The 27,900-nt window shown below is 38.2% G+C and overlaps 1 protein-coding gene across 1 annotated transcript in view; it reads left to right on the forward strand.

Moving 5' to 3' along the window:
• Positions 1-27,900, forward strand: part of ZDHHC17 (zinc finger DHHC-type palmitoyltransferase 17) — a 73,701-nt gene that overhangs the window by 29,243 nt on the left and 16,558 nt on the right. Inside the window, exons 4-11 of the mRNA XM_062613796.1 lie at positions 1,855-1,932; positions 3,317-3,461; positions 8,665-8,729; positions 10,107-10,269; positions 14,519-14,644; positions 15,890-16,032; positions 18,370-18,470; positions 27,683-27,807. Of these exons, the coding sequence (XP_062469780.1) occupies positions 1,855-1,932; positions 3,317-3,461; positions 8,665-8,729; positions 10,107-10,269; positions 14,519-14,644; positions 15,890-16,032; positions 18,370-18,470; positions 27,683-27,807 (946 nt within the window). The remainder of the gene's footprint in view (positions 1-1,854; positions 1,933-3,316; positions 3,462-8,664; positions 8,730-10,106; positions 10,270-14,518; positions 14,645-15,889; positions 16,033-18,369; positions 18,471-27,682; positions 27,808-27,900) is intronic.

Below are 27,900 nucleotides of genomic sequence, written 5' to 3' on the forward strand. Positions count from 1 at the left end.
TGCTGCTGCTTAGTAGAATCTGAACATACTCTGTGTTTCTGTGGGGACCAGTGTTTGAATGAAGACAATCTGTTTAATGTTCACCTCCCCATGAGTGGCTGTCACATCAGCAGGATGGATCCAAGCTTTGACTGTGAATTTATCTGTACTGTCTTTTATCTAGGCAAGATTTCCTTGGGAACCCCTTCGCAAGGGAGACTAAATAGCTTGTTAGTGTCTTTTTCAGATTTGTTCTTTGGTAGCTGATACTTTGCTCCACAATAACAAAATTACATTGTCCCTTTACCTTATATACAAGCTTCTCTTCTCACCTACCACCTTGTCTTTTCTGTGTGCCAAGACTTTCACAAGGTCTTTGGTTGTTCTCATTGAGATTTCAAAAAGCTTAACTTCAGCCAAGAGATGTTGCAGTTTTTTTCTTGCATTGAAAACAAGCAGAGTGGACAATCAGAGCAGATCTTCATTATGATAAAAACAAGAATTTGTATGACTTCGGTAAGTCTGCTGAAATTCTTCAGTGTGCTTGATGGCTCTAAAGCAACTGTATAAAAGAACTCTTCCTTGAGATGTTTTTAGTGTGGATACATACAGCTAATGTGTTTTTTAGTTTCTGTTCCAAAAGTTTCTTTTTTGGGCTGTTTTTGAAGTTGCTGAATCAATAAGCACTAGAGAAAAAGAAGATAGTTACTTAGGGAGTGATGTTTTTCTGTTTTCTGTTTGTTGCCACCCTTCTTGCCATGTCTTGAAACACATAGAGAAAATTGAGGTGCCGGAAATGAAGTGCTGAGGATTTGAAGGACAGTTTGTGTGGGTCTGAGAGCAGCATTCACATATGGCTGAGTGGTATTTTGAAAGCAAAAGGTCTGTAGGTACAGGTACTTGAAATGTGTAACCACTTAGGAATCTATAGCTAGATAGTACTCTCCAAAGGTCTGTTAGTAATAGCTTTTTTTCCCATTGGCTTATATAGCAGGGAATGAAGAACTAGAAGCCTTCTGATAAGGCCTGTTTATTAAAAACCTTAATTTCTTTGTAATGTGTGCATATTCTCTCACAAAGAAGTCATAATTCCAGTTTAGAGTCCCATATAAAACAGCAATGAAAACAGTTAACAGAAGCAGTACAAATGACTCTGAATATAAATTTCTGTGGTTAAATATGGGTAATTTGCTTTGTTAATACAGGTAGCTTGTATTTTTTATAAATGTTCTTGAGAGAAAAATAATTTCTAGCCCATCATTTAGAAGTGTATCTTAAATACTCATTTTTTCCTTTGATTAATAATAAATTAGAAGTATGTGAAAACCTTAGCACTTGGCTAGATGTGTAACTTAAGTTCTTGGAACAATGACTTTGGCAGGGCCATTCCAGAGGTGATATATGCTGCAAGCTGAATTGTATGGAATTTTGCCATTTAGCCAGAATTCTCTAAATACTCTAAATACAATAGTCTTTTAGCATCATGTTCTTGTACCAGTAATTCTTTTTAATGCAGCAACCGCTGAATATTTTAGAAGAATCAATTTTATTAAATATTTCTGTGGTAGCACAGATTGTACTAACATACTTACGTAGCAATTATTCTGTTTTACCTTAGAACCAAACTAGGAAATAGCATGTTTAAAACACAGTAACGCGGTAGAAAGTATCCCTACTCTCTCAACCTGCATCAGAAAGGTAAAATGTTAAATGTATATGCATGATGTATAGAAAAGGATGTTATATCAAAGCAAGGAAAGGTTCTGCTCTTTTGATCTTTATCTTCCTGTTTTGCATAATGTCAGATGTGCTTACTGTGTATCCTCTATATTTAACCAAGGCAAACAATAATGTTTACTATTTCTGCTATTCCAGATACTATATATCAAAAGGTGCTATCGTTGATCAGCTTGGAGGAGATTTAAATTCGACCCCACTTCACTGGGCAACAAGGTGCTGAAAAATCTTCTGGAATTTTCTTTTCATGTGTTTAATTTGGAATATGCTATTGATCAATTTATGAAATTGCTGTATACAGAGGTAACACGCTGTACAAGAATTAAGTCCATCATTGTTAACTGGGCACACCGTGTATGTAGTATGGTTGAGCTGCAGAAGCTTTCAGTATATAGTTCAGTTTTTGTCTAATCTTTTTCTGATGTAAAGGAAGTTAATTACTGTGATAGGAAAGGAGTAAAGTAAAATTAGAGTGTATAGTCACCTTGGCTTATTCTTACTCCGGAGATTTTATTTTTGTCAGTCTTTTGTCATTTGTTCAGCAGCTCTTGTGCAAATGGGGCTTGGGATGATTTTTGTGTGACATTGTCCTTGCAGTGTTCTATTACATGTATGGAATTTAAGATGCACGTAAAAATCATGATGCAGAAGATGGTCAGAGAATAATTAATGGCTGGGAAAAATGAAGACAGCCGTGAGTAGTAGCTGCACCTTCACACAGCCACCTAGAAATAGGATACAGAAGAACACTGTCCATATTAATATTAAATTATTACTGTAGACTGCAAAAGGAGACTTAGAAAATTAGCTTTTAATACATTTAATGTGTCTAAGTAATTTGTTTACTAAAGACGAGGATTTGGTTTTTAGCCTCCCTTAAAGATTTTAGCTTGTATATTTCTTTTTGTTACAGATCACTCTCTGTGTTAATAGCACAAAAGGTTGATTAAATTTCCTGGTGTTCATGGCTGTAGTCTGTTGTTCTGTGAAGCAGTGTCTGAAGCTGCTTCTGACAGACTGAAAAGGTCTTTTTGCTCATGTCAGAAAGTTAGGTACCTTGTCTACAAGAAGGATATGCCAGTGCTCATTATGCCAAAAAGATGCTTAAGCTTTTAATGTAGTGTGGAGGAAGTGTAGGCCTTGGGTTTTCCTTTTTTCCTTCCTATTTTTATTTCACTACTGTTTTCAATACTAGAAAGATAAACCATATGCCCCACAAAAAGTGAGAGTATATAGCCAATTTGACATCTCTTAAAATAGCAGGTTTCATATGTGGATTGGAACAAGTTGGAGTAGACAGATTTGTAAACTAGATTTCTAAACTTACACCTTTTTTTTTTTTTGTTGCTATACAACACTTGGGTAAATTGCATGTGATGAATGCATTGGCTGCACAGAATTGGCTCGTATGAATGAGTTTGCTTACTCAGTTGCAAGAATTGGATCATGACAATTGTTTTCAAAGTATGAGTTGAAGTGCGTGAGCTCTGGCAGTATAGTAACTGCTAAATATATTTGTTGTATTCAAATATTCAAATTTTAATAGTTTTTCTGTGTATCATTAGTCAGTTGTTTGTTTTTTATGTTTTGTTACCTTTAGACAGGGTCACTTATCCATGGTTGTACAGCTGATGAAATATGGGGCAGATCCGTCGCTAATTGATGGAGAAGGATGTAGCTGTATTCATTTGGCTGCCCAGTTCGGACATACTTCGATTGTTGCTTACCTGATAGCAAAGGGACAGGTACATTTTCCATCAGGAACAAGTTTTGTGTTTTGCACTCAAATTACATGTAATTGTATGTGGGTTTTACGTTACCAGAAAAATCTTGCAGATGTATAACAAAGTAACTTGCGTAACAGGTGTGAACTTGTTTAAAGCATAGCATTAATCAAGTATAAATGGACTTTAAAATGTTCTACTGTGATTATGAAATCTTCCTGTGTTTGTTTGTCCTCATGTTTATGTACAGATTTGTCCTGTTTATCTGAGCATATAATACTTCAGTCCAAAAGAAGCTGTGTGTCTTTACATGTGTACATACATAAACACACAAAACTTGCTTTAAAATTTAAAACTTGTTCTCTTGGAAAGAGCTCTCCTTATCAATAGCTTTTAAAATGATGATTTTTATTAAAATCACCAAATATTATCAAGTATGATTTTGGTATCCTTTGTATGCTGTAAGCTTGAATTAATTTTAACAATAACTTTTGGAAGCACTTCAAAAAATTCAACTTTGATATTATGTATTGATTTGTATATTTAAAATATAGTATGTTTTAAATATAATACTTTTAAGAGCATTGTAATAACGATCCCATAACTCGGTTCTTTAGCTATACTACACAACTGCAGAAACAACGTGGTTTCTGTAGAAGCTATGGGAAATACATGATTCTACTTTTTATTCGTTTTTACATATTTTTACCTCCTTTGTGATGCTGTGACTTTTGCTTATGTGGGCTTACCCTATATGCTACTTGCAAATTATTTTTGCCATTTATCTTTATAGAGACCAGGCTTGCCCTAGTTCTGAACCTTAATAGTAGTACCTGTGTGATAAATGACAACTACATAAATGTCAAAATAAATGTCAGTGTAGGCTGTTGTGCTTCGTTAGTTCTGATCCTAATGCCTTTGTGGAGCTGCATGCTCAGAGGAGAGCCAGCTTTCCTAACTCTGTAGAGAACTGACTGGTGGATTAAGCAATTGCTCCTAATTGCTTCTGTCCCTTTTTGAGACAGTGCTGGAACCCACTTCAGTGTTGCTGCTTCACTGGCTTCCTGGGCTGCAGCAGCCAATGGTAAAATTTCCAGTCTGAGGCTTGAGTCCAGTCCTTGACCTTCTGGAGGGGAAGAACTCTTGGTCAGATGCCCTCTGGCCTTGGTTAGAAGTGAGCCCACTTTCAGTGCCAGCAAGTACTACTTGGCCAAGAGGCAACAGTAGCCAATAGCTGTTGCTTTTTATTTAGTTATGTCTTTTACTGAATTTTGAGAGCCCAGTACTTGGCTATGTCATAATTTGCTCATGTTTGTGTCAGTAGGTTTTCCTGGTTCAAAATCAAGCCTGGGGCAAGTACATGACATAAATATAATCAGATAGCAAGTAACAGAACCTGTAGCACAGCTCAGGTTTAGGTAAAATGATTATTTTAGAAAAAATGCCAGAAAGAAAAACTGAAAAGAGCTTGAAAGCACTTAGAAATGTTCCAAATTGATGCTTGCATTTACTTGTTCATGCTACCTACACTACTTAAAATGCCAGATATATCAGGGGCATATGCAAATATGTCACCCCAGAATAAGCTAAGATATGGATGTGGTATATCGGGTGGTTGAATAATGTGTTTGTATTCCATGGCGTGTGTGAGAGAACCTCAGTCACACATGACAGTTACTAGTAGGGTAAAGTCAGGTTGTAAGAAATATTCTGTAGCTAAAGTTATAGTTTAACTATTTTGTACTCATACTTTATCAGGTAATCATGAAGTATGTATTTTTTTAAATTATTCTCAGAATTGCAATTTTATATGTTAACTACTGTCCCAAACTACATGAAGCTTTCTTCTGAGCTATGGCCTAGGATTAGCTGGGCATCTAGATTGGGAGACGCCAGTGTAGTAGCAGCAGCCTTGGCGACTTTGGTGGTGCAGCCTGTGAGAGCTGCTTCTAAGCACTGTTAGCTCTGTTGGCACTAAATACTGTTCTCTCCATCAGGCTCAGGCGAGTATTAAGACATTGAATCAAATGCGTATGTCTTAGACCCAACCTACAGCACATCACTTACAGAATTACAAGTCTAGTCATGTTTCTTCCTCATGATTATCAAAATTCTGCTTTTCATGACCTATAGTATTCAGAACAGAGTTTTTGTTGTTTGAAAGAACAAGATATGTCAGTTGTGTGTTAGTTCTGTGTCAGTTCTGAGCCTTGCTTGATGAGCTGCCTGCCTGTTCATTCCACAAGAATCCTACAAAATCTCTCCTTCTAGTGAATAACTAGCACATGTTTTTCCTAAATTAGGAAGCGTTTTCAGCCTTACATCTCCCTTCTTTATAAATCTCCTTTACTACATGCTCTTAAATATGTTGTCTCTTTAGAAGTCTGTTTCCCTTTCCCTGGGCAACAGTCCATGTGAAAGGGATCTTTTCCTTACGGAGATAGGATTCTGAACAAGGACGCGATGGGTCTTTCTGTGAAGGTCTGCGTTTTGTGAACTAACCAGTAATGGTTCTAAAGAGGATCAAATTCCTGGTCCCTTCTTGGGCAATTTAATGCACTTCTAAGTGGAATCTTGATGCTTTTTGTGCTTTTAAAAAGGCCATATTGTATCACAGTACTGGTTTGACTGTTGCTTGTTAAATGTCCTGGTAAGCCTAAATGCTGCTCTGATCTCTAGCTGCTATTCAGAATCCTACCTTGTCAGCTACACTGCTTTCAGAAAGTAGTGTTAAGTGGCAGAATAGCTACTACAGCTCCTTTCCATGCAGGAAGCTCTTTCTCCCCTATGTTTTTGCCTCTCAAAAAGCTTTTTGTGGAATCTTGTACTAGTGTCCTAGGATTAAGTCTTTGCATATGCAAAGTTGCTCTCTTTCAGAACCAGAGTTGTTCTATTTCAGAAATAAGTGAAAGAATTTGTCAGTTGTGGTCCACAGAGTTCATGCTTGAAATACATACACAGGGCAGCAGGATGTGCAATTTTTGTTCATTGTATCACTTATTGTTGAAATCTTAGGTTCTTCCAATGCTCATACTGTGTTCTAACAGCGTAAATACAACCCTCCATGGGCATTATCAGATTGACCTGTCACTGAGAATTAAACAAGAAATTGATGCAAAAATGCTTGTTGATACACACCGGAGCAGAACAGTCTCCTAATATGTACCTGCTGCTGAAAGTTTACATTTTTGCCTCAGCCCTTTGGCAAAAAGTAGCAAAAGAGCTTCCATTCTGAAATGTCCCACTTATTGTGTGGGTGCAGTAATGATCTGGCAAAATAATGAAGCTTTTTTGATGAGAGGTTTGTTAGAGCACAAGTCTGCTATCCACAACTATGTCAGCTTTGTTACATCTCTACAACAGTATGCAAGTCAGTCTTAGCTGCTTTGCCTCTAGTTAAAGTTCCTTTGAAAAGGAATCTGCCTGAGCCCATCGTATAGCTTAATATGAGTAATGGCTGTAGCCTGCCTGGGTAAATTGTGTGCAGGGAGTAGTCTGGAGCTCATGGATTATTTTTCTTTTAGCTGACTGTCACCTAGTCTGCAAAGTGTAGTTTTGATTAGTCAGGTGGAATCACTAAAGGAATGATTCTGCTTATATCTGGGCAGTCAGATCCCAGCTGTTATGAAGAATTGCTTTTCTTTATGAAATGTGAAGACAAAGGAGTCATTGTTCATGTTACAGTAATTTCTACAATCTTCAAAATATTGTTCTCCACAGTGTGACCTGCAAATCAAAGTTGTGCTTCTCAAAAATGAATGAACTTGAAGCTAGGCTGCAGTTCTAATTTCCTTCATGATCTCAACAACAGGAGGTTAAAGGGAGTGCTGGTTGTGCTGTGTTAGTAGGCTCAAAAGGATCTACTCTATACATGTACTGGGGCAAGCGAACTTGGATCCTGATCTTAATGCATGTAACTCTCATCTGAGCAAATAGTACGATAAAGCAGTGGTTCTCTTTCCTCTTCATCAAGCGCTTTTAAAATTTATTATTTCTTTTTAATTAAACACCAGAGTAAAACCCCAGAAATGTTAAGTTATCTGCAGGCCAGGGAATTTCAAAAGCAATTTTTTGGAAGAACTGAATTGGATTTCCTGGAAAACATCTGTCTGGGTCAGGCTATCAGCACCATGAGCGGGGATCCCAGGGTGCTGTGTATTTGGTAGACTACTGGAGCAGAGAAGGTTCTGGAGTGATAGAAAGCAACATCATCCACTTTCTGGGTTTCTGTCAGTAGTTTCTGTAGCAAAAGACTTTATTCAGACACTTTCAACCTAATTTTCCTTGTAAGGACTAAGGGGAGCAGCATAGAAATTACTGGCATAGCTGTATTGCCTCTAAGAAAACTGTTCAGATCTTGCACTAAGGTAGTTTAGAGTGATTTTGTTAGTGGTGGTCTTTGGAACTTGCCCAAATATGCTTGAGAGTTTTATCTGTCTCCAGTGTATTTAGGGATTACCAGTTTCCAAATTAGTGAGGCGCAGGGGTCTATGAAAGGAAAAACTGCTGTAGGTATTAGATCCTTTGTGATGGATCAAAAGGAATTGTCTGTATGGTGCTGTTTTGTCATTCTATGGCTATGTTCTGTTAAATGTTTTTTTTTTTTATATATATATTTTAGCTACAGGATTACTCACCACTTGATTCTAGGTCAGTTTTATTTCTGTGTCTGTTGTTTTTATTAATGGCTTTTGTTTAAACTTAAAAATTTTCTGGCATCCTTTAACTTGATGCCCAGATCTGTAAATATCTTTGGAACTGAGTGAACTAGGGAAAATTGCTTTGCAAGTGGAAAAATAGATGCAGCTACCATTCAGTAGGATATAAGATTCAGCCCATGGTATTTATGCTGATTTATCAAGTATTTTATTAAATATTGGTGCATGTTTTTAATTTTCTCCTGTTTTTGAGTACAACAGTACCCTGTCTGTATATCTGTTATGCTGAAGATTAATAGTAAGGTAGAAATGGCTAGTCTTACACAGCATGACTGTTCCTTCATTTCCAAAATAGTTTGGAATGGTTATGTTTTTGCAGTGGTGGTGTTAATGTCTGTTTTCATTTTCTAAATCCCTCATTTTATTATATACTAAAAGCTTGCCAGTTTTTCTCCAATTCAGTTGGCTAGTCTTAAAATACTGCTTCTCACTGCAAGCCTTGTAGCTACTGGATCTTGAGCATGCTTACTTATCTCACCAAAGTACTTTTTTTCTTCCTTTCTTAGGATGTAGATATGATGGATCAAAATGGAATGACACCTTTAATGTGGGCAGCTTACAGAACACATAGGTAGTATCTCACTGCATTTCTTACTTTCTCTTGATGTTAATTAAGTGGCTTACAGGAGTGACTGTGTTTGATTTTTTTTTTTGAAAGTTCTGGTTTGGTTTGGTTTGTTGGTCGTTTTTGTTTTTTGTTTTTTTGTTTAAGTAGTCAGTGTTGTTTTCCACAATTGCCACTTCATTTATGATCATTGTGAGTTAACCTTATTAGGCAGCTTAGCCCTACACAGCCAGTTCCTCACTCCCGCTCAGTGGTCTGAGGAGGAGAATCAGAAGAGTAAAAGTGAGAACTTGTGGGTTGAGATAAAGACAGTTTAATAGCAGAAGGAAAAGCTGTATGCCCAAGCAAAGCAAAATGAATTCATTCACTATTCCCCATTGGCAGGGAGATGCTTAGCCATTTGCAGGACAGCAGGGCTCCCTCACCTGTAATGGTTACTTGGGAAGGCAGATGCCATAACTCCAAATGTCCTTTCCCTTCCTCCTTCTTTCCTTAGCTTTTATTGCTGAGCATGACGTTGGTCAGGTGGGGTCAGCTGTCCTGGCTGTGTCCCCTTCCAGCTTCTTGCCTACCCCCAGCCTACATGCTGCTGGTGGGGCAGGATGAGGAACAGAAAAGGCCCTGACACTATGTAAGCCCTGGCCAGCAAGAGCTAAAACATTCATGTGTTATCAATGCTGTTTTGCTCACAAATTCAAAACAACACCTTAGGTGCTATTATGAAGATTAACTCAATCCTAGACAAAACCAGTACAGTAACAGTAAAATAAATTGGAGAGAGTGGATATCATGCCGAAATACTAATATGAACTTTTAGTTTACAAAGTACATCTTCCTTTAGAGGTGACTGGAAAAAGTTGGTGTAAAATAACACTTCTCCAAAGAGCAGATTTATCTGAATTAAATTCTTGCTCCGAAGGGCCTATTTCAATCAGTTCTTGAGAGGCTAGCTTTTATGAATGCATGTCATTACCAACATTATCATCCTGTTTTATTTTCCATCTTTTGGAATGTGAAGTGGAAATCTAACATGTTTTGAACTTAAGTTGTTGTCTGCCAAGTATATAATCATGTGCATGATTTTACGAATCTGTTAATACTGTTAGATTTTGGTAAACATGAAAACAGAATTATGTAACAAATGTGTTTCATGACATCCCAGAACAAGCTGTCTTACTGAGCTCCTTTAAATGTCAACAGAATTGTGGTTGCTCTTTGGTGGGAAGGAAATCTGAGCCATTCATAATCATCAGTGAAAAATGTCACATTGTATTACATAGTGTGCCTAATTGATGTCCTTTATAGAAATCAAATTCGTTAACAGTGAGATCGTATGTATTTGAGATCATCTTCTGTTGATCTAACAAGAATTTTCTTTTCTAGTGTGGATCCAACCCGATTACTACTTACATTTAATGTTTCTGTTAATCTTGGAGACAAGTACCACAAAAACACAGCATTGCACTGGGCTGTGCTAGCAGGAAATACAACAGTTATTAGTCTTCTGTTAGAAGCTGGAGCTAATGTTGATGCTCAAAACATAAAGGTAAACACTTGGTCTGTTTTTTGTTGTAAGTGGTTTGAGACAGAGATAACCGAGTCTATGATAAATCCCAAGATTATTATTGTGGGTATAGTGGGGTTGTGAAGATGGAGCAAAAGCTATGCCACTGATGTTTAATTTGGGAGTCCGTTTTTCCTAACAGTGATGCATAAAAACTAAATCTGCACCCTCGAAAGTAGTTGTGTAAATAATTTAGCAATGGTTATGTACAAATATACGGGATCAGGGTGTGCAGTTACAGTGCATGCATGAAGACCCACCCATTTGGATGTGAAATTGGAAATCTGACAGAATATCTTCTGGTGGAGTTCTGGGCTGACTATTGGAGTGAGATGAGAGACATCTCCCAGTGTCAGTAAGGAAGTTGGAGGCCTGAAAATACTTTGAGCTGCCTGATTACTCTACCAGAATCTCTTAATGCTGAATCTAGATGCAGCACTATCAGAGCCAATCCCTACCATATGTTAGACCAGCCAAGCAGCTGTTTGAATTTATGCCATAGACTTGGTGTCTATAATAGTTTCTCCAACAGTGCAAGATGCGCTTATTGAATTTACTTGTGTCCATTGCTTCCAGACCCTTCTCTGTATCATATTAGGTGCACTTTACCACCCAGGATGCTTATTCTGTGGTGTCAGAGAAGAATTCAGTTTTAGAAAAAGAATTCTCAATTTCTCTTCCAGTATTTGTATTTTCCACTTAATGACTGTTACGTATGGAGTGGTTATGCTGAAAAATGCATCTGTAAATCTATACTTACAAAGTATTAAATGCAATCACATGGCTTTTCACAATGTTTAAAACAAATCAACTAGCCTCTTGCATGTACTGATGTGAATATATAATAGTTTTTCCTGGTCTGTAAGGTCAATCCTGAGGATGAATTATGCTGCTAGCTTCACTTCTTGTAAACTGTTGAAAAGCTTTTTTCTATGCCACCTAATGGTAAAAATTAAGGTATTTTTGTGGAAAACAAAAATCAGTGTCATACCTTGCTTCCCTTGGCAGACTGATTAGTGTGTTAGAGTTTTAAAGGTATCACCTTACCTACATTTGTGGACTTGTAAAACCCATAATAAAAATTTACATGTTTGGCCAAATAAAAATGTATTTGCTAGCCTGAAGCATTTCATGGTCTTTCCTTCTTTATTGACAGACAGCAGCAGTCAGGAGAAAATTAGGTTTTGAACCTGCTGGATCATGATACCTTTCCAGTCATGTCAGAAGACATGTGCCTGGTTTCATTAACCACAGCCTGCCTTCTGCGGTGGAGTCTAGGTTCCTTGCATGCCTTCCCAGATTTCTTAGGATCTTCAGAGGATAGAAATCATTCTAGCAGTGTTAGTTTTGCCATCCTGCCAGTGATTTTGTAGCAGATGCTGATTTGAGTGATTGTAAACATGTAGGAAACTTCTGAATTTGGTTGATTTTTCTAGGTATGTAGAAAAGAATTCAGTTCTGTGTTTCAGTTCTTGAAAAACTCAGTTTTGTGTTTCACCTTGGACTGTCCAGCAAAAAAGTTTTCTTTAAGCCAAAAAAACAGTTGTTAGGTATCTGGCTCATGTTTCCCCAGAAACGAAAGGAATAGTGAAAGGCTCCTTTCTGATGCAGTCACTTCCAGATTTCTGCAGCACTATCTAGTGAGGGCGTTTTCTCAGCTAGCCCATAGAATTGACTAAGAGTTGTGGTAATGATCATAATTTTTTGGCTCAAATATTAGGTGCGAGCTTTGACTGTGTTGTTCCCAACTCAAGTTAGTCTGTGTTAGAAAGTCATATAGTGCTGGCCACCTAGGTTTTGGAACAAATTGGAACCAGTCATCTCAGTAAGGTACTCTCTTGCTTTGCATGACAGTTTGGCAAGTGTATGACAATAGCACTCTCATTCTAGAATAAAACTTGATACAAGCAGTGGGTTTTGTCCTCTTTGTGTTATTTAAAATCTTTATAATATGCTGTACATGGAAATAATACTTTTCTCTTGGTATAAGATAACTTTTTCCTTTTTGAGAACTGGATTAGAGTTAGAGTTGGAACCAGCTTTTCAGTTGTCAAAATAGAGTGGTTTTTTAATTAGTTTATTTTTTTGTTAACAAAATTATCTTGCCACCCCAGTAGATGATGGATTGGGCAGATGAAGACACAGGATTTCACAGGGAGTCAGTTTATCACTGAGGGTCATTGGGAAGCTGCAAATTTTACTTAAATATAAGCAGATGCTCCTTTTTTTACTAGAGTGATAGAGACCTAAAAGAGCTTTTACAGTTGAAGGAAGAGTTTATGTTTTTCTCTTTTATAAATTGAATGGACTTCAGATGTAATTTCTTGATTAATCAGTGTATCTGTAGGCTTGTCCATTGAAGTCTATATGTAAAGTTCCCTATGGTAATAGCTTCAGATTATTCTTTCTGGCTAAACTCTTCAAATAAATGCTACTGAAGCCTTATTGCTTCGTGGCAAATCAAGTTTATAACTAGATTAAGTTCCCCAGTTTTTATTGTTTTTATTTTTTTTTTTCCTCCTTTCTAAGTGAGTCACCCATCCACCACCCCTGTGAAAACAAGGAAATTATTAAAATGGCAAGGTGATGAGAAGCACAGTCAAAAGACTTGAAAGCTCCCTCAATCTTTTTATTTAGGCAGTTCCTAGGTGTCTCATGGCCCTCTAGTGGAAGGGATGCTCAGCGGGACCACAAGACAACTTCAGGATTTACTTGGGAGATCAACTCCCAGAGGGGATTGCTTGTCCACAGGTAATCTTTACAGTCTAGATATATACGGTGATATTAAACCAGAAGCATCTCTGAAGTTTTCCAGAGCAACTCAAACTTCTATTAAATTTGTGATGAAGCAGGACCATAGCTTGATTTCAGGCATTTCTGCTGAGAATGGAGTTAACTTAATCTGTTTCTTAAACATCTGGCTAAATAAATTTGAAGCCAAGTTAAGTCAAAAGGTAATTTTTAATTATTTTTTCCTAGTTAAACGTCTTGCACAGGAGTGCAAGATCATATTTTAGCAAGAAGCTTCAGCTCATAAACTGTAGTCCATGCTGTTTACTCTCCTTTTAGAGATTTGGAGCAAGATTTCAAAGGCAAAAATGACAGTTAAGTACTCAATTCCCATTGTCTTTCTATGGGATATAGGTAGCTAACTGTACTTTTTAATCTTTGAGATCTCTTCTGTCTATAGTAATTATTGCCCTTTCTGGGTAATTTCAGTTTCTGGTACCTGTCTCACTTTTTTTTTAGGAGGGGGCCGAGCGATGGAGGATTCAGCCATTTTTCAAGCCTCCATGAATGGTTTGTTTAGGAGGGGAGTTAACTCCAGTAGAAGAGAGGAGGAGTCAAATGCAAAACTGAAGCTGGAGGTACCTGAAATTGGTTGTCTCTTGCCTCCTCTATAATTTTAAACCCAGTCAATAACATTCATTTAGCTCTCTTCCTAAATGTTTTAAAAACAACAAATCAGTTTGGTAGGCATCTTTGGCCCCTGTATCTCTCTCTTTGTGTCTCTTTTGCTCTGTCTGTTGGTCCTCTCTGAAAGTAGGGAAGGAGAAAGTTTAGCACCCAAAGTACGTGGAGCGCAAGCTAAGCATAAAAGCTTAGAGTTTTGGAATAAGTTGGAAATGAGCAATCAGCTTATTCTTTCTCATTTTCTTCCTAGGACTTCAGTAACAGAGATGAATATAAAGACATTAAGCTTGTGGGAAAAATTCCTTATAGAAACATTCCATGATACTAGTAACTTCACTCTGCCAGAAAGGCAGAGAATTAACTGAGAAGTTGGCCTTTAGACTGTGAGAGTTTCCATGATCCAGTGGGTCACGAGTTCTTATTCTTTGCTTGATTTCTGCTGCCTGTCAATAGCTGAGGGGGATGCAGGATGCACAGTCTTTCATTTACAGACTAGTAGACTGTGTGTAAACCAGTGAAATATAGATGTGTTATACCTAAGGCAACAATTAATGCTATATCAGGACATATATATTGTCATGATCACATGTTTTATACTCCACTTGTCCACGCATGTACAGTTATGAGAGAGTGAAAAAGACCAAAAGGAATGAATGATGTTTCGTATCAAGTAAGCTGCAGAGCAAAAAGTATGCCAGAATGTATCTCAAACTGATTTAAAATGTATTATTTTTGCTTGCCAATCTTCTGTTTCAGAAGTGCTCTGAATGCATTTTATTTTTAAATTAGATGTTTCCCGCTTTTGTACCTCTGGCAGGGAGAATCACCGCTTGATCTTGCAAAACAGAGGAAAAACGTTTGGATGATAAATCACCTACAGGAAGCAAGACAGGCAAAGGGATATGACAGTCCATCCTTTCTGAGAAAACTAAAAGCTGATAAGGTAAGAAGTGGTCTAACGCTTATGTAAATCAGTATTACTGCTGCTGTTGGTTAGGGGGAGTGTGTATTTGTTTAAGGTAAGCAGTTCAGTAGTGTGCTGTCTCCACATTTCAGTTTCAGAAAATGTGTTTTTGTTATAGCAAGAGTAATTGCGAAAGAAAAAAAAGCTTTATTCAATGCAGAAGGGAAGAAAACCCTAATCCTCCACACAGTTTACCTTTAATTTTTTGTGCTAGCTAAATGTTAGGGAAGTACCAAGTGGTCAGGTACTGTAGGGAACAGCCAACACTTTCACAAAGCTGACTCTTAAGCATCTAAGGAGAAAAGCGTTTTTGATACCCTGAACTCTGGTCTCCTCTCTAATTATGTATCCTTTTGTGTGGATGAAAGAAGCAGTCAATAGTATAATGTAATTGCTAATGTGGAGGCCTTTTTTCTTCGGAGGTTATTATTTTATACTACAGATAGGAGGAGGAAAGAAATGATGGGATAAAGGATAACAATTGCTCTGGCATGAAGAACTGTCTACCTGTCTATAGTTTGATAACTTATGTAGAGTTAATATTTACTTACCAGGCAGTGTTGTGCTGGATGTTAAGTATTGCTATCACTGACTTGTTACAACTTCATAATTTAAAGATACATTGCATCCTAATTATTAAAGCACTGGCTACATCCTGTGCTTTAACCCTGTGGTAATATAATAATGCAGTGATTATTAATTTTAAGTGGTTTGTGCACTGTGTTGTGTGTACATGGACTTTGTGACTGTGCTATGAGTATCTGGAAGAGTTCAGTGCTTTCATCAGGAATTGTACCCACATAATATAAGACAAAAAGCTCCTATCTTTCTTCATAGATGCTTCAGTATAACTTTTATCTATTAGTTACGTAATAACAGTCTTGAAAGTTCACTGAGATTACCACGTGCCTTGTAGTAGTTTATACACTTTGACAGATTTTTAAAGAAGAGCTACCATTGTCTTTATTCTGAATTAACATCAATGTCTTTAGAAGACAATTCTTCTAAAATAAACAAATCATTGAATCATTATAAAATTTTTTCTTGCACACTCATTGGAGGTATGTAAATATAGGAAATGAGAAATCTATGAATTTTCCTCCCTCTGTGTCAAGCTTCCTGAAAATTTCTTGGTTTTTTGTGGCTGTCCTGTGTATTATAGAATATTATTTTATAATCTCTTCCTGAAAATAGAGTTGCTTACTGATATTTGTTTCTATATAGGAATTCCGTCAGAAGGTGATGCTGGGAACTCCTTTCCTAGTTATTTGGCTGGTTGGGTTTATAGCAGACCTAGACATTGATTCTTGGCTCATTAAAGGGCTGATGTATGGTGGAGTTTGGGCTATGGTGCAGTTTCTTTCAAAGTAAGTGTTTTATCAGGATGCTGTTTAGTGTGTGCACACAAGAAATGTTTTGCTGGCATCTCTATTGTTTAAATAATCTTAAATTTCTTTTTTGTGTGTGTTATTTCAACATTCAACATTAATCTTTTGTTCTTTTTTTTTTCTTCATTGCTATTTCTGGGAAAGATCTTGTGTGACTTTAGCGCTTTGTAATGCTCTGTTGTCTTGCAAATAGCCATGAAATTACCTTGGGGGAATGCCACTGAGCTAACAGAAGCTAAAAGCAGAACAGAAATTCAGTCATTATCCAGAGGAGGGTGCTGAATGTCCACAAAGAGTTATCAGCATGAATTCTGCAGAAAGCAGTCAGGGAAAGTTACTAGAAAAGGAATAAAAAAAGATAAGAGCAAGTGTGCTATTACAGCCTATTTTTTGTTAGCATTTAAATACCCAAAGGCATCAAAAGTTCCTTGTAGAGAGAAATTAAGTCAGAGAGTGGAAAGGGGTAACTAAAGAAAAAGGCTGCTTTCTAATAACATTTTCAACATGTTACCTGATCATAAAGAATTTTAGTTGTATTTGAGTTTACTTTAAATGCATCTATGTGTACATGTACACACACATACTCATGCAGGCATGCTCCAGTGGATTTCCAAGATCTGTAGACTATCTAGCCTCTGCTTTTTGTTGTCATGTGTTATATGTATAGAAACCTGTTATATCTTCATATTTATGAGCTTTTTGCGTTTCTGTCATTGAATGTCATGTTTATTAGAACTGCTTATTTCTCCTTCCTTTCTGTTTAAAGAGGAAAGGAAAATGTATCTCTTCCTTAGACCAAGTTCATAGAATTTTAGTGAACTTGATACACCAGGGTGGGGGGGGTGTCATCAAGTTTTTCCCTCTGCAGGACCTTGGAAATGATCTGTTCTATGTTTTTGACATCTCTGAGGCTGTGCAATTTGCTGACCTTCTCCCACAAACAATTTGGCAATGCAAATCCTCAACTACACCTCCTGCACGAAGCAAGGACAAAATTCCTTCCAAGTTTCTCAGGATCCATGTTTTTGTCAAGTTTTGTGTTTTTTGCCTACTTGACACACATTCATGATTAACATACTTACTTTGTCTTATCATTTGCTTAATGTTTAGTATAAATACTTTTTGAGGAGTTTTTCACTAAGCCTAAGTTTGAATGAAACTATTATTCTAGTAGTATTTCCTTTCCTGGTGGAATTTTAGCTAACCTGCTTAGCTATTTTTTCCTCCCTGTTCCTTTCACGCACACACACACACACCTGCACAGAGATCACTGAAAGAAAGATTTCTGCTAAGTAACTACTGTGGGTCCAAATGTATATTCATTTACTACTCACCATCTTAGCTTATCTTTATAGGATTTTCTCAAATGACCTAAGGAACTTCCATTAGAGATGGCAGTTACTGCAGGAGTGAAATGGAAACTATTCTGTGCACACCTTTGTCTATGGCAGCCCTGAGGGCACCACCAAAAACAGTAAAATGCTTCAGTGTAAAGATATTTAGGCAGATGACAGAAGAAGTTTTATTTCAAGGAGCTGAGAAGGTTAGAGTGTGACTTTTGACATGTCTAGCAATTTTTTCTTGAATATGGAGTAATCTGGTTGCTCACCTAGCTTATCTCAACTATATTCAGTATTATTGAGAATAGTCTTGAAGATGTAAGATATAAGAAGGTGAAAATATTTCTGATGGCTTCATTTTTTATTTTTTCTTTTTTTTTTCCAAATTAAAGTAGCAACATTCTGTTTTTAAACTGGGAAAATCTAGTGATATGGGAAATGAATTCATCTGTTTTTTTTTCCGACTTTCTATTGGCAAGTGTACACAGAAAGAAAACATTCAAGAATCTGAAATATTTCAATTATGTGTTGGTAACAGCAAGGTCTCTTAAGCTTTTTTTCTTACTGAAGTAATTTAATATGTAGTTTTCATTGTATGGGCTTCCAAACTATCTTTAGCACTGAAATCTTGTAAATAAGTGCAATTTGCAACCACTGGCCATTTAGGCGAGGAATCTCACAGGTTTCTAACTGCTTTCACAGTGTAGTTTATCATGGTATTTGCTTGTTCTACTTCTTTCCAGTTCTTGACATTCACTTCAAAAGTAAGTATGTGAATTTTAATTAAATAACTTTCAGTCAGCTGGACAGGTTGAAAACAGGAATTTCTCATGAACTTTAACATTGAGGAAAATGTTTTTTATGGTATATTTTCCAATATCCTATATGGTACACATTTTAACAGGAAGTGTTTTTCAGAAGCAGTACTTCAGGCTTTATAAGTTGAAACTGATGTGAAATTGTTCCTATTTTGCAGGTCATTCTTTGATCACTCCATGCACAGTGCACTGCCTCTTGGAATATACTTGGCAACAAAATTCTGGATGTACGTGACATGGTTCTTCTGGTTTTGGAATGATATCCTTTTTTGTATACAGTATAATAGTATTTTTTCATGTTAGGAGTATGAGGTAATGCCTAGATGATATAGCCTACATATAATGGTAACTAAACTAATCAAAAATTTTAAATTGCTGTCTCCATTAAACATTGCTTTCTGTCCTGATGGTAATTATTTTATTGCTTTAAAAATGTGTGCAATTTAGTTTACTAAGTTGCATTCCTTTGGTAAATGACTTTCCTCAAAATTGGCTTACAGTAGTCTGCAAAATTTCCTGTGCTTTACCAGTTTCTTAAGTGAGGGAAATGTAAGCAACTCCATAAAGTATGCTCTAGCTGAGAGGTGACAGGGTGTAATTGCGTGCATTTTTAGACACCACTTTTCTGAAAAGCAGTAGGTAATTTCATGATATGTATCAATTCCAGTGAAATTAGCTTTATAGTTCTTCCTCAAGATTTTGCAAATTCCATTTCATACAAACTTTAGATACATTTGTTAACTGTATTTCCAGTCTTTGAAGACGTATGTATTAACCGCATAACACTAGGTTATAGGTAATTCACCTTGGCTGTGTCTGTATATGAACTTTTCATGCTCACAGGGGTAGGAATCAGTTCAGAGTTCACTGAAGATTGTCAGTTATCCACCTTAAGGAATTAGGCTCAATTTCTTAAACAACTTTCTTGGGTATTGTAATTACAGTAGAAATTTAATGTTTTATTAAATGTTTAATGCAGTTCTTCTAAATAGTTGAAGTGAGCTTAGTATTTATGATGGATGTTGGCTTGACTTTTCTAGAAACTAGTTTTCATCCTCAAAGGAATTACCTTGAAATAGGATAGTAGCAGTGCAACTCTTTTCTCATCTTGTTAATATATTCTCCAGCCTTAGCTAAATAAGCCTCACATTTTTGGGCTGAGAACAGAGAGGAGACCCTGCTTCCATGTTGCTTTTGGCTTCTGTGCTAATAGTGTTTGCAAAGGTGTTGGGGTGAACAATAGCAATCCAGTGTGCCTGGAGATGACAGCTATTTCATGTTTAAGGAAACTGTTCTTTTAAAAGCAGGTTTTATGGAATGGATTAGAACTATCTACATATGTCATGCCTCTAGACTGAAGTTGCTTTTCTGTTCTTTTTGTTAAGAAAATCTGACTTTAACAAATAGTAAAAATACAGGTTTCTAAGGCAGTTACAAAAACTACACCACCTCACTTCTGAATCTCAGCTCTCCATACCATGTGTGTTTTCTTTAGAAACTCATGTTTCCTAATGCTACTACCTGTTTCAGGTTGCAGATACTGAGCTACTGTGAAATGCTTTCTTGTGCTAATATAACATCAGCTTGAACCAAATCTAAGAATGTGTGCAACTTTAAATCAAAGTCCTCAACCATGTTAAAATGGCTGCACAGCCAGCACAACTTGATTATGACCTCAAGCTTGGTGTAGAAAACTGTCCTTAAGGCTGACAAATTGTGAGACTTTTATCCTGAAGCTCATGTTTTCTACAGATTTGTACAATTTACTTAGATTTTTATTTGTTAGCCATTCTGATTAAAGGTAACTTGAAGTTTGGGGGTGTTTTGTCGTAGAATAACGTTCATTGTCTGCTACTGTAAGTAGTAACCACAGACAATTAATTGCACTACTGAACTGTGACTTCTGAGTGTCAATAAAATACTGTACTGTTTCTGTAGTTTAAGGTAGGTGCCTCAAAACCTTTGCAACAGTCTTTTTGTACACAGAAGTAGTGGTCTAAAATCTTCAGTTACTAATTGCTTTCATTAGAGCTGACACATTTCTCTGACAAGCAGTTTTAGAGACTAAGTGCTTGAGGCAATCTTCCTTTAATTGGTGATTTTTAATTGGAAGTCTTTCTAATAAGATTCCAAATTCGTTCTTCTTCTGGAAAAATGCCCTGTAGCTTTATTGGAAAAAAGAAATTGCATGCCTGCTCTGTTATTATAGCATGAGGCACAGCGTTGTGGTTGGAGAAAGGGTTCTTGTATTTGTACAGCTTTATATGATTACTTATAGCAGACTAGAGTACTACTTTAGATTCTGTAATGTTAAAGTGATAAAACCTGTACTTGTAGTTTCTACAAATTCTGACCATCTTTTCCTTAGGATAAAAGTTTCAAACAGCTGTCATGAATTGCCTTGCTAGAACTTTATATTATAAATAATATAAAGGTTTTAATTGCTGCGTTACCTTAATATTTGGGTATATGGGAAAAATTTTCTTGTAGGTATGTTGAAGGTGTCTAAAAGATCATCTGGTCTTTTGGGTTTAGTCCTAATGAGACAGAAGAGGGCAAGCAAAACAATCTGTCATAAAGAACAAGCAAAACCAAAGATTAGCAGTGTGGGTTTTTGAATTTTAGGGTGGTCACGTGAAAAAATAAGTCTATAAATTCTAAGGCAGTGACGTGTCTTCTAGAAGACCAGTCTTGAAAGTAAATTCAAGTAGTTTAGATGAATCTAGTATACTGAGGTTTTGTAAATGTTTTTATTCTACTGGGTTTTTCTCTCAGTGGCTTCTGAGTCCAGTATATTTGTTAAAATGGAAATTTTATTCTTGCAGGGAGTGGGGAAGTTACGGTTGGTGTATGTATTGATATGTGAGTGTGTTCCTATGCTTCCCTGCCAGTTTTACTGCTATTTTACTGCTTCCCTTTAACTGCATCTTGCCAGTAACAAGGGATAGTTGTGTCTTGCTCTGTCAGTGTAATTTAATCTTCTACTGTTTGCAGTAGAAATCCTCAAAAATCCTACATGTTAAATCACTGTATTTTAATTTAGTTAAAAAAAAAAAGATTTAAAAGCACACTTTTAATAATGTGAGAGTAGAATTTCATATTTCATTCTTTTTCATTCCCATTTATAGGTAGAACATTCTCTTGTGTCCTGTAAAAAGTTCAGGGCATGTGTGCAGAGTTCCTATCTCAGTTGTTCCTGCAGTCTTTTTGGTTCCAGCTGAACAAATAGTGCCTGTTATGTAAGAACGATCTTATACGGCTCTGTTTTTGTAAGATGTCAGGGTGCAAATGAAGTACGTGGTATAGCTTTTCTGGTATAGCACAGTACTTGCAATGCTGAGATTATGAGATGGTATAAGTCAATTCATAATTTCTTAAATAATTTAACATTTACTTATACTGTATTATCTTTTCTTCAGATACACTTCGTGTATTGGTGGGGTCTAGGTGAAAGAAACTGCACACTTTTTCAATTAGAGATCATTTTAAACATGGGATGTAAGAGAATTCATGATGATTTTTATGCTTTAACAAAGGTGTTACAACAGCACAGTGTGTTAAAAATGGTAACAAGCCAATTGGTAGGGTTAAGCAGTTAAAAAAAACACCCAACATGCATATTACCCAAATTACCTTCAGGAAAACAGCAAAAAGCCAGTATTGATCTCTTGACAGCTTTCACTGGCTGCAGGTTTTTCTCTGTAGGAGAAAAGGATTTATTACTGGGTTAGTAGATAGTGGAAGGGAGTGTCTTGGCCTATAATGCACATTTTGGCTTGCTTTCAGGCATTTGTATGATGTGTAGCTCTGATAGCAGAAAGCTGCTTGTGCCTTTCTAAATAGGCTTCAGTTCAGGATGGAAAATGTGATCATAGGGTTTTTACCTCACTCAAAGGTTGTAGGGTGCTTGTTAGGTTTTAGTTTTCTGTTTAATGTTATGGTCTTTTTGGTTCCAAGAGGTTTCCTGTAATAATTTTCAGCTTGTTGAACTTGTTCTAAGCATTAAAGAGTACTGATTAGGACTAAAAATAGGAAGTGTTTCATGGGTGTTTCTGCTTTGTTTCTCACAATGATAAATGCAGAAGCCTCATAAAAGACAGCAGTTGGTGACAGGGCAGAACGTGAATTCCTGCTATATTGTACATTTTGCAGCTGCAAATGAGAATGTTAGGGCAAAACCAAGGCACTCTCTGGAAAACTAATTTCCTACTCTCTAGCTAATGCAAACCTACAAGGGTTTCATGTACATGGAGAGTTTTGAGAGATGTCTGTGCTAGAAGATGCTAAAATGTCTTTAGAAGTAAATGTCATAGAATCATAGAATCATAGAATCGTTAGGGTTGGAAAGGACCTTAAGATCATCTAGTTCCAACCCCCCTGCCATGGGCAGGGACACCTAATGCTAAATCATATCACCCAAGGCCTCGTCCAACCTGGCCTTGAACACTGCCAGGGATGGAGCATTCACAACTTCCCTGGGCAACCCATTCCAGTGCCTCACCACCCTAACAGGAAAGAATTTCCTTCTTATATCCAACCTAAACTTGCCCTGTTTAAGTTTAAACCCGTTACCCCTTGTCCTGTCACTACAGTCTCTAATGAAGAGTCCCTCCCCAGCATCCCTATAGGCCCCTTTCAGATACTGGAAGGCTGCTATGAGGTCTCCACGCAGCCTTCTCTTCTCCAGGCTGAACAGCCCCAACTTTCTCAGCCTGTCTTCATACAGGAGGTGCTCCAGTCCCCTGATCATCCTCGTGGCCCTTCTCTGGACTTGTTCCAACAGTTCCATGTCCTTTTTATGTTGAGGACACCAGAACTGCACACAATACTCCAGGTGAGGTCTCACAAGAGCAGAGTAAAGGGGCAGGATTACCTCCTTCGACCTGCTGGTCACACTCCTTTTGATGCAGCCCAGGTTGGCTTTCTGGGCAGCAAGCACACACTGCTGGCTCATGTTCATTTTCTCATCAACCAACCCCAAGTCCTTCTCCGCAGGGCTGCTCTGAATCTTTTCTCTGCACAACCTGTAGCTGTGTCTGGGATTGCTCCCACCCAGGTGTAGGACCTTGCACCTGGCATGGTTAAACCTCATGAGGTTGGCATCAGCCCACCTCACAAGTGTGTCAAGGTCCCTCTGGATGGCATTCCTTCCCTCCAGCCTATCAACCGAACCACACAGCTTGGTGTCATTGGCAGACTTGCTGAGGGCGCACTCAATCCCACTGTCCATGTCAGTGAACAAGACCGGTCCCAACACCGATCCCTGAGGGATACCACTCGTTACTGGTCTCCAGCTGGACATTCTAACGAGCCCTTCCCTGTTGGTGAGCACGAGGTGAAGCATGGCCCCTCTCATTGTCGGCTCCTCTATTACTTGCAGAAGGAAGTTGTCTTCCACACAATCGAGGAACCTCCTGGATTGCTTGTGCCCAGCCTCACCGTCCTTCCAACAGATGTCAGGGTGGTTGAAGTCACCCATGAGAACAAGGGCCTGCGAGTGTGAGGCTTTTCCTATCTGTCTATGGAGTGCTTCATCCGCAGGTTCTCCTTGATCAGGCGGTCTGCCCACCATGTTTCTGTGATGCCTATTATATCATACTCCTGTAGATGTGCACACATCTCTAATTCCTCTTGTTTGTTCCCCGTGCTATAGGCATTTGTATAGAGGCATCTGAGCCGAGCTCCAACTGAAGCGGGCTCATTGGCTGGAGCAGCTGGGATATCTCTACATTGCTCTAAGCATTTATTATAGGTTCTGGCAGCTGACTGGGTGTGTTGGAATGGAATGATGCCCTCCTCCCCCAACACATCTAGTTTAAAGCCGCCTTGACCAGTCTGGCAAGCCTCCTACCAAAACTGCTCTTTCCCTTCTTTATCAGAGCAGCTCCACCAGCCCCCACTAGACCTGGCCTACAAACTTCGGTCCTGTGTTCAAGACACCCAAACCCCTGGCTATGACACCACCCTTTTAACCATTTATTAACCTGGCCAATCCTCCCACCTTTTTTTAGGTCCTCCCCTGTACCCTGGAGAATTGATGAAAAGACCACCTGAGCTCCAGAGCCCCTAACCACCTCTCCCAGGGCTCTGTAGTCCTTCTTTATGCTCCCCAGGCTACTACTATCTGTGTCCCTAGCACCCACATGTATCACCAGGAGTGGGTAATAGTCCGTGGGACTTCCTGGAGCAGGCAGCCTCTCTGCCACATCCCTGATCCGTGCCCCCGGTAGGCAACACACCTCCCTTGAGATGGGGTCTGGCCGGCAGACAAGTGCTTCTGTCCCTTTCAAAGTAGAGTCCCCTACTACTACGACCCGCCGCTTTTTCCTAGCGGCACCAGTAGAGATCTTCTTAGCCGTGCACCAGCCGGCGGCTTCTGGCTTGAGTGCGCTTCCTCATTAGTCCCCTGCAGGACAGCAAAGCGGTTCTGTGTGGGGACAGGGGATTTAGGGGGAAGCCCCTTGCTTTTGGTTGTCCTTTTCCTTCTTTTTTTTTTTTTTTTGTTTTTTTTTTTTTTTTTTGTCTCTAATTCCCAGCTTGCAGGGTTAACGGCCTCCTTCTTTCCTTCATGAGCTAGAGGGGAAGCTTGAGGCCCCTGCACAGTTTGGGCCAGGTGCAAGCATTCCTGCTTCCTCTCAGCTTCCCTGACATCTCGCAGTCTATTAACAGCATCCCGCAGCTCAGCCCCTGCTGCAGGAGCACCTCCACCAGGGAGCACCGAGTGCAGCCCTGCCCACTGTGCACCCTCCCCTCACCAGACCAGTGCAGGCACTCTCTACACCCCGAGTTCTGCACTGCAGCCTCCCCTCTCGTCGGCTCTGTCTTGGTGCCTACGCTGCCACCGCCGGGGCAGCCAGAGCAGAGCCCCCAGACGGGGCCCTGATCATACGACGAGTGCTCACCGTCCCGCTCGAACTGCTGCGCAAACTGCCTCACCGCGCTCCCTGGGGCAGGTTTTTACCCACTCAGGGCTGGTGCCGCTGCTTCAGGCTCCGTCCCCCGTGAGTCAGCTGCTCGCTATCGTCAGATGAGCTGCCGGCTCCTGGGCAGGTCCTGTCGAGGACTTGAGGCTCCCTCGGTGGCTCTTGTCGCTCTGAGTTGAGGCTCCTGGACGCTGATCTCCCCCCCCCCCGCTCCGGTGTTGAAGGCGTCCTCTAGTTACTGCTCATCTATACTTAACTCTACTTTCTCATGTAGTCTCCTGACATCTCCCATCTCCCACAGAAGTACCTTATCTGCCGCCATTTAAACTGTCAGCTTTGCACTCATCAAAACCCACCATGATAAGAGGAAAGACAAAACTTAGACTGTGTATTTTATGGAGTCAAATGGTGGAAGGGTAAGTTTGGAAAATGCACGGATTCTTTATCACATAGATTGTCCAAATTTTAGTCAGTAAAAAAAACAACCAATTCCAAAGACTTAGGGTTATAAAAATCCTTTTACTGGATAGAAGGTAAATTGTCTCTCCCCCCCCTCCACCCATCTTCTTTAACAGTCTAGACATGACGTGGAGTAATTAGGAAGGGTCATACAAATATTTTCAGTTGTACCTTTGTATTGTTTGTAACAGATGTCTGATTAAGGTAACTGTAATGGGGGGGGGGAAGGTTTCATTCTTGTGGCAAAACCCCCAGTGATACTTCTAATATTCTAAGGAAAATGTAATCTCTCTCTAGCTATGCAAATATGCTGAACCAGTTTATTCTTGGCAGCAGATAATGTTAGAAGAAAAATAGGAAGAAATTAGATTCTAGAAATATTAAAGTCAAAGCTTTTTATCTGTGATGTATCAAAGAGAACTGTGTTTAGGCTATAGTGTAGCTAGTGGAAATTACAAACATACTGGAAATGGGTTGTTAGAGGAAAGAGTAATTAGCCTTTGGTGACTTTAACACTAACATTCTACTATATAAGCTGCATAATTAAAATTTTAACTTGCCAATATTTTTTTAATTAGAAATTCTCAACCAATTCCTCCCCCCAAGAGAAGGAAAACAAAAATTATTCAGAATAGGATACATTCCACATGAACAATGAGACCTTCTTAGCGTCAGAAGTCAAAAAGAGACTTCACTTGCATTTATTCATATTTCGGAGTTTTCAGATCACATGGTTAATATAGAAGGGCTTGAGATACTGTTATTCTATAGAAGTGCTGTTTTTTCAGTTAATATTTTCTTGTACCTGTACCATGTGATTTGTTTATAAATGATTTATGTAATTTTTTATTGTTACTGCTTAATGCCTTCAATGAACAATTTTTCAAGAATAGAATAGCATATTGTTGATAAATAGTTGAATATGTTTGCCATATAATGCTTGTTTTTAAGTCTTACATGCAGCATTTTGTAATGCAAGCATACAACATACTGAATAACAGTAGAAGTTCTAATGATTACCAAAGGAGAGAGAAATACTCATTTAAATTACTCATAATAGAATCTAATTTGTGTGTGCTGTGAGTGATTTTATGCCAGAGTAATCAGTGTCCTTTTTGCCTGGATAATGCTGTAGACACTTCTGCCACCACTGCTTTGTCAAATATGGCATCTCCTTGCAGTTGTGACTGACAGCTGACAGGTAGCTTTAGTTAGGTCGGTTAGGGCTTTTGTAGGCTTATCAGAGGATATAATTTTCCACCTTTTATGGAAGAGGCATGTTTGAAGTATTTGTTTTTTTCAACATCATTGCTAAGAAATGTTGTAATTCTTTGAAGAAATGTCATGTGTTGTGAGACTAAGCATGTTATATGGCAAGTCATTCAACACAGGAAATGTATTTTAAAACTAATGGTTATTTTCTGTCTTTATATGGTAACTGATTTTATAAACACTTCCAGAATACTAAATCCTGTGGGTTTGTAAGCATTAGATGTATTAATATGTTAAAAATAACTTTTGTTGGTGTGAAATGTGGGTATTGCCTTACAATATGACCAGTTTTCAGACAGCACCTTTGCTGGAGATAAGTGGTGTTGAGACATGATTGCCATGCAACCGTGGTTGTTGCAACACAATTCCTTCTATGGCTAGAAGGAGTCCTTTCTGTGATCTAACAGGAATGTCAAGCAACTAAAGATACAGGCAGTCAAATGTCTGTCTTATAAATAGAGCTCTGAAATGTTTATTGTGAAAACAGGAAATACTTTTGAAAAGATAAGTTTCATGGAGTTTATTTAAAAGGGAAAATAATTATGAAAACTGAACTATCATTATTCATTCTTCAGAAGGATAAGTGCTTTAGAAAAGTCTCATGGCGAATAGCATTTTAAAATGTAAGTTTGCAAGTTTGAGCAATAGAGAATACTGAGTACCAGGCTGGTTCTTGCAGCAGTGCTGAGTTTTATCAGCTTAGAAGACAGTGACTCAAGGGCATCCTTTTGTAAAAATTGATTTATTTCAGAATTATCAGTGGGCATTTTAAAGGTGAAATTTTGGTTTAAACTTTAAATTCCTTGACTTCAAACACATCTCAATTTTTTCTTTATACATCTTCCATTCCTCGCGAATAGCGTTGCACTTTTTTACAATTTTGGAAAATCCTGGAAATCTGATCCAGGAATCATCAAAGCCACGGAAGAACAAAAGAAAAAGGTAAAGCCGTGAGATATGTGAAACTTATTCTTCAGCAGCCTTCCACTAGCTGGTCAGAGTAGCTTGCTGTTCAGTGAATGTAATGTCAATAAA

Source organism: Pezoporus occidentalis, unplaced genomic scaffold (genome assembly GCF_034315485.1).
Source record: "Pezoporus occidentalis ecotype Australia unplaced genomic scaffold, CSIRO_AGI_Poc_V1 ctg17, whole genome shotgun sequence".
NCBI lineage: Eukaryota > Metazoa > Chordata > Aves > Psittaciformes > Psittacidae > Pezoporus > Pezoporus occidentalis.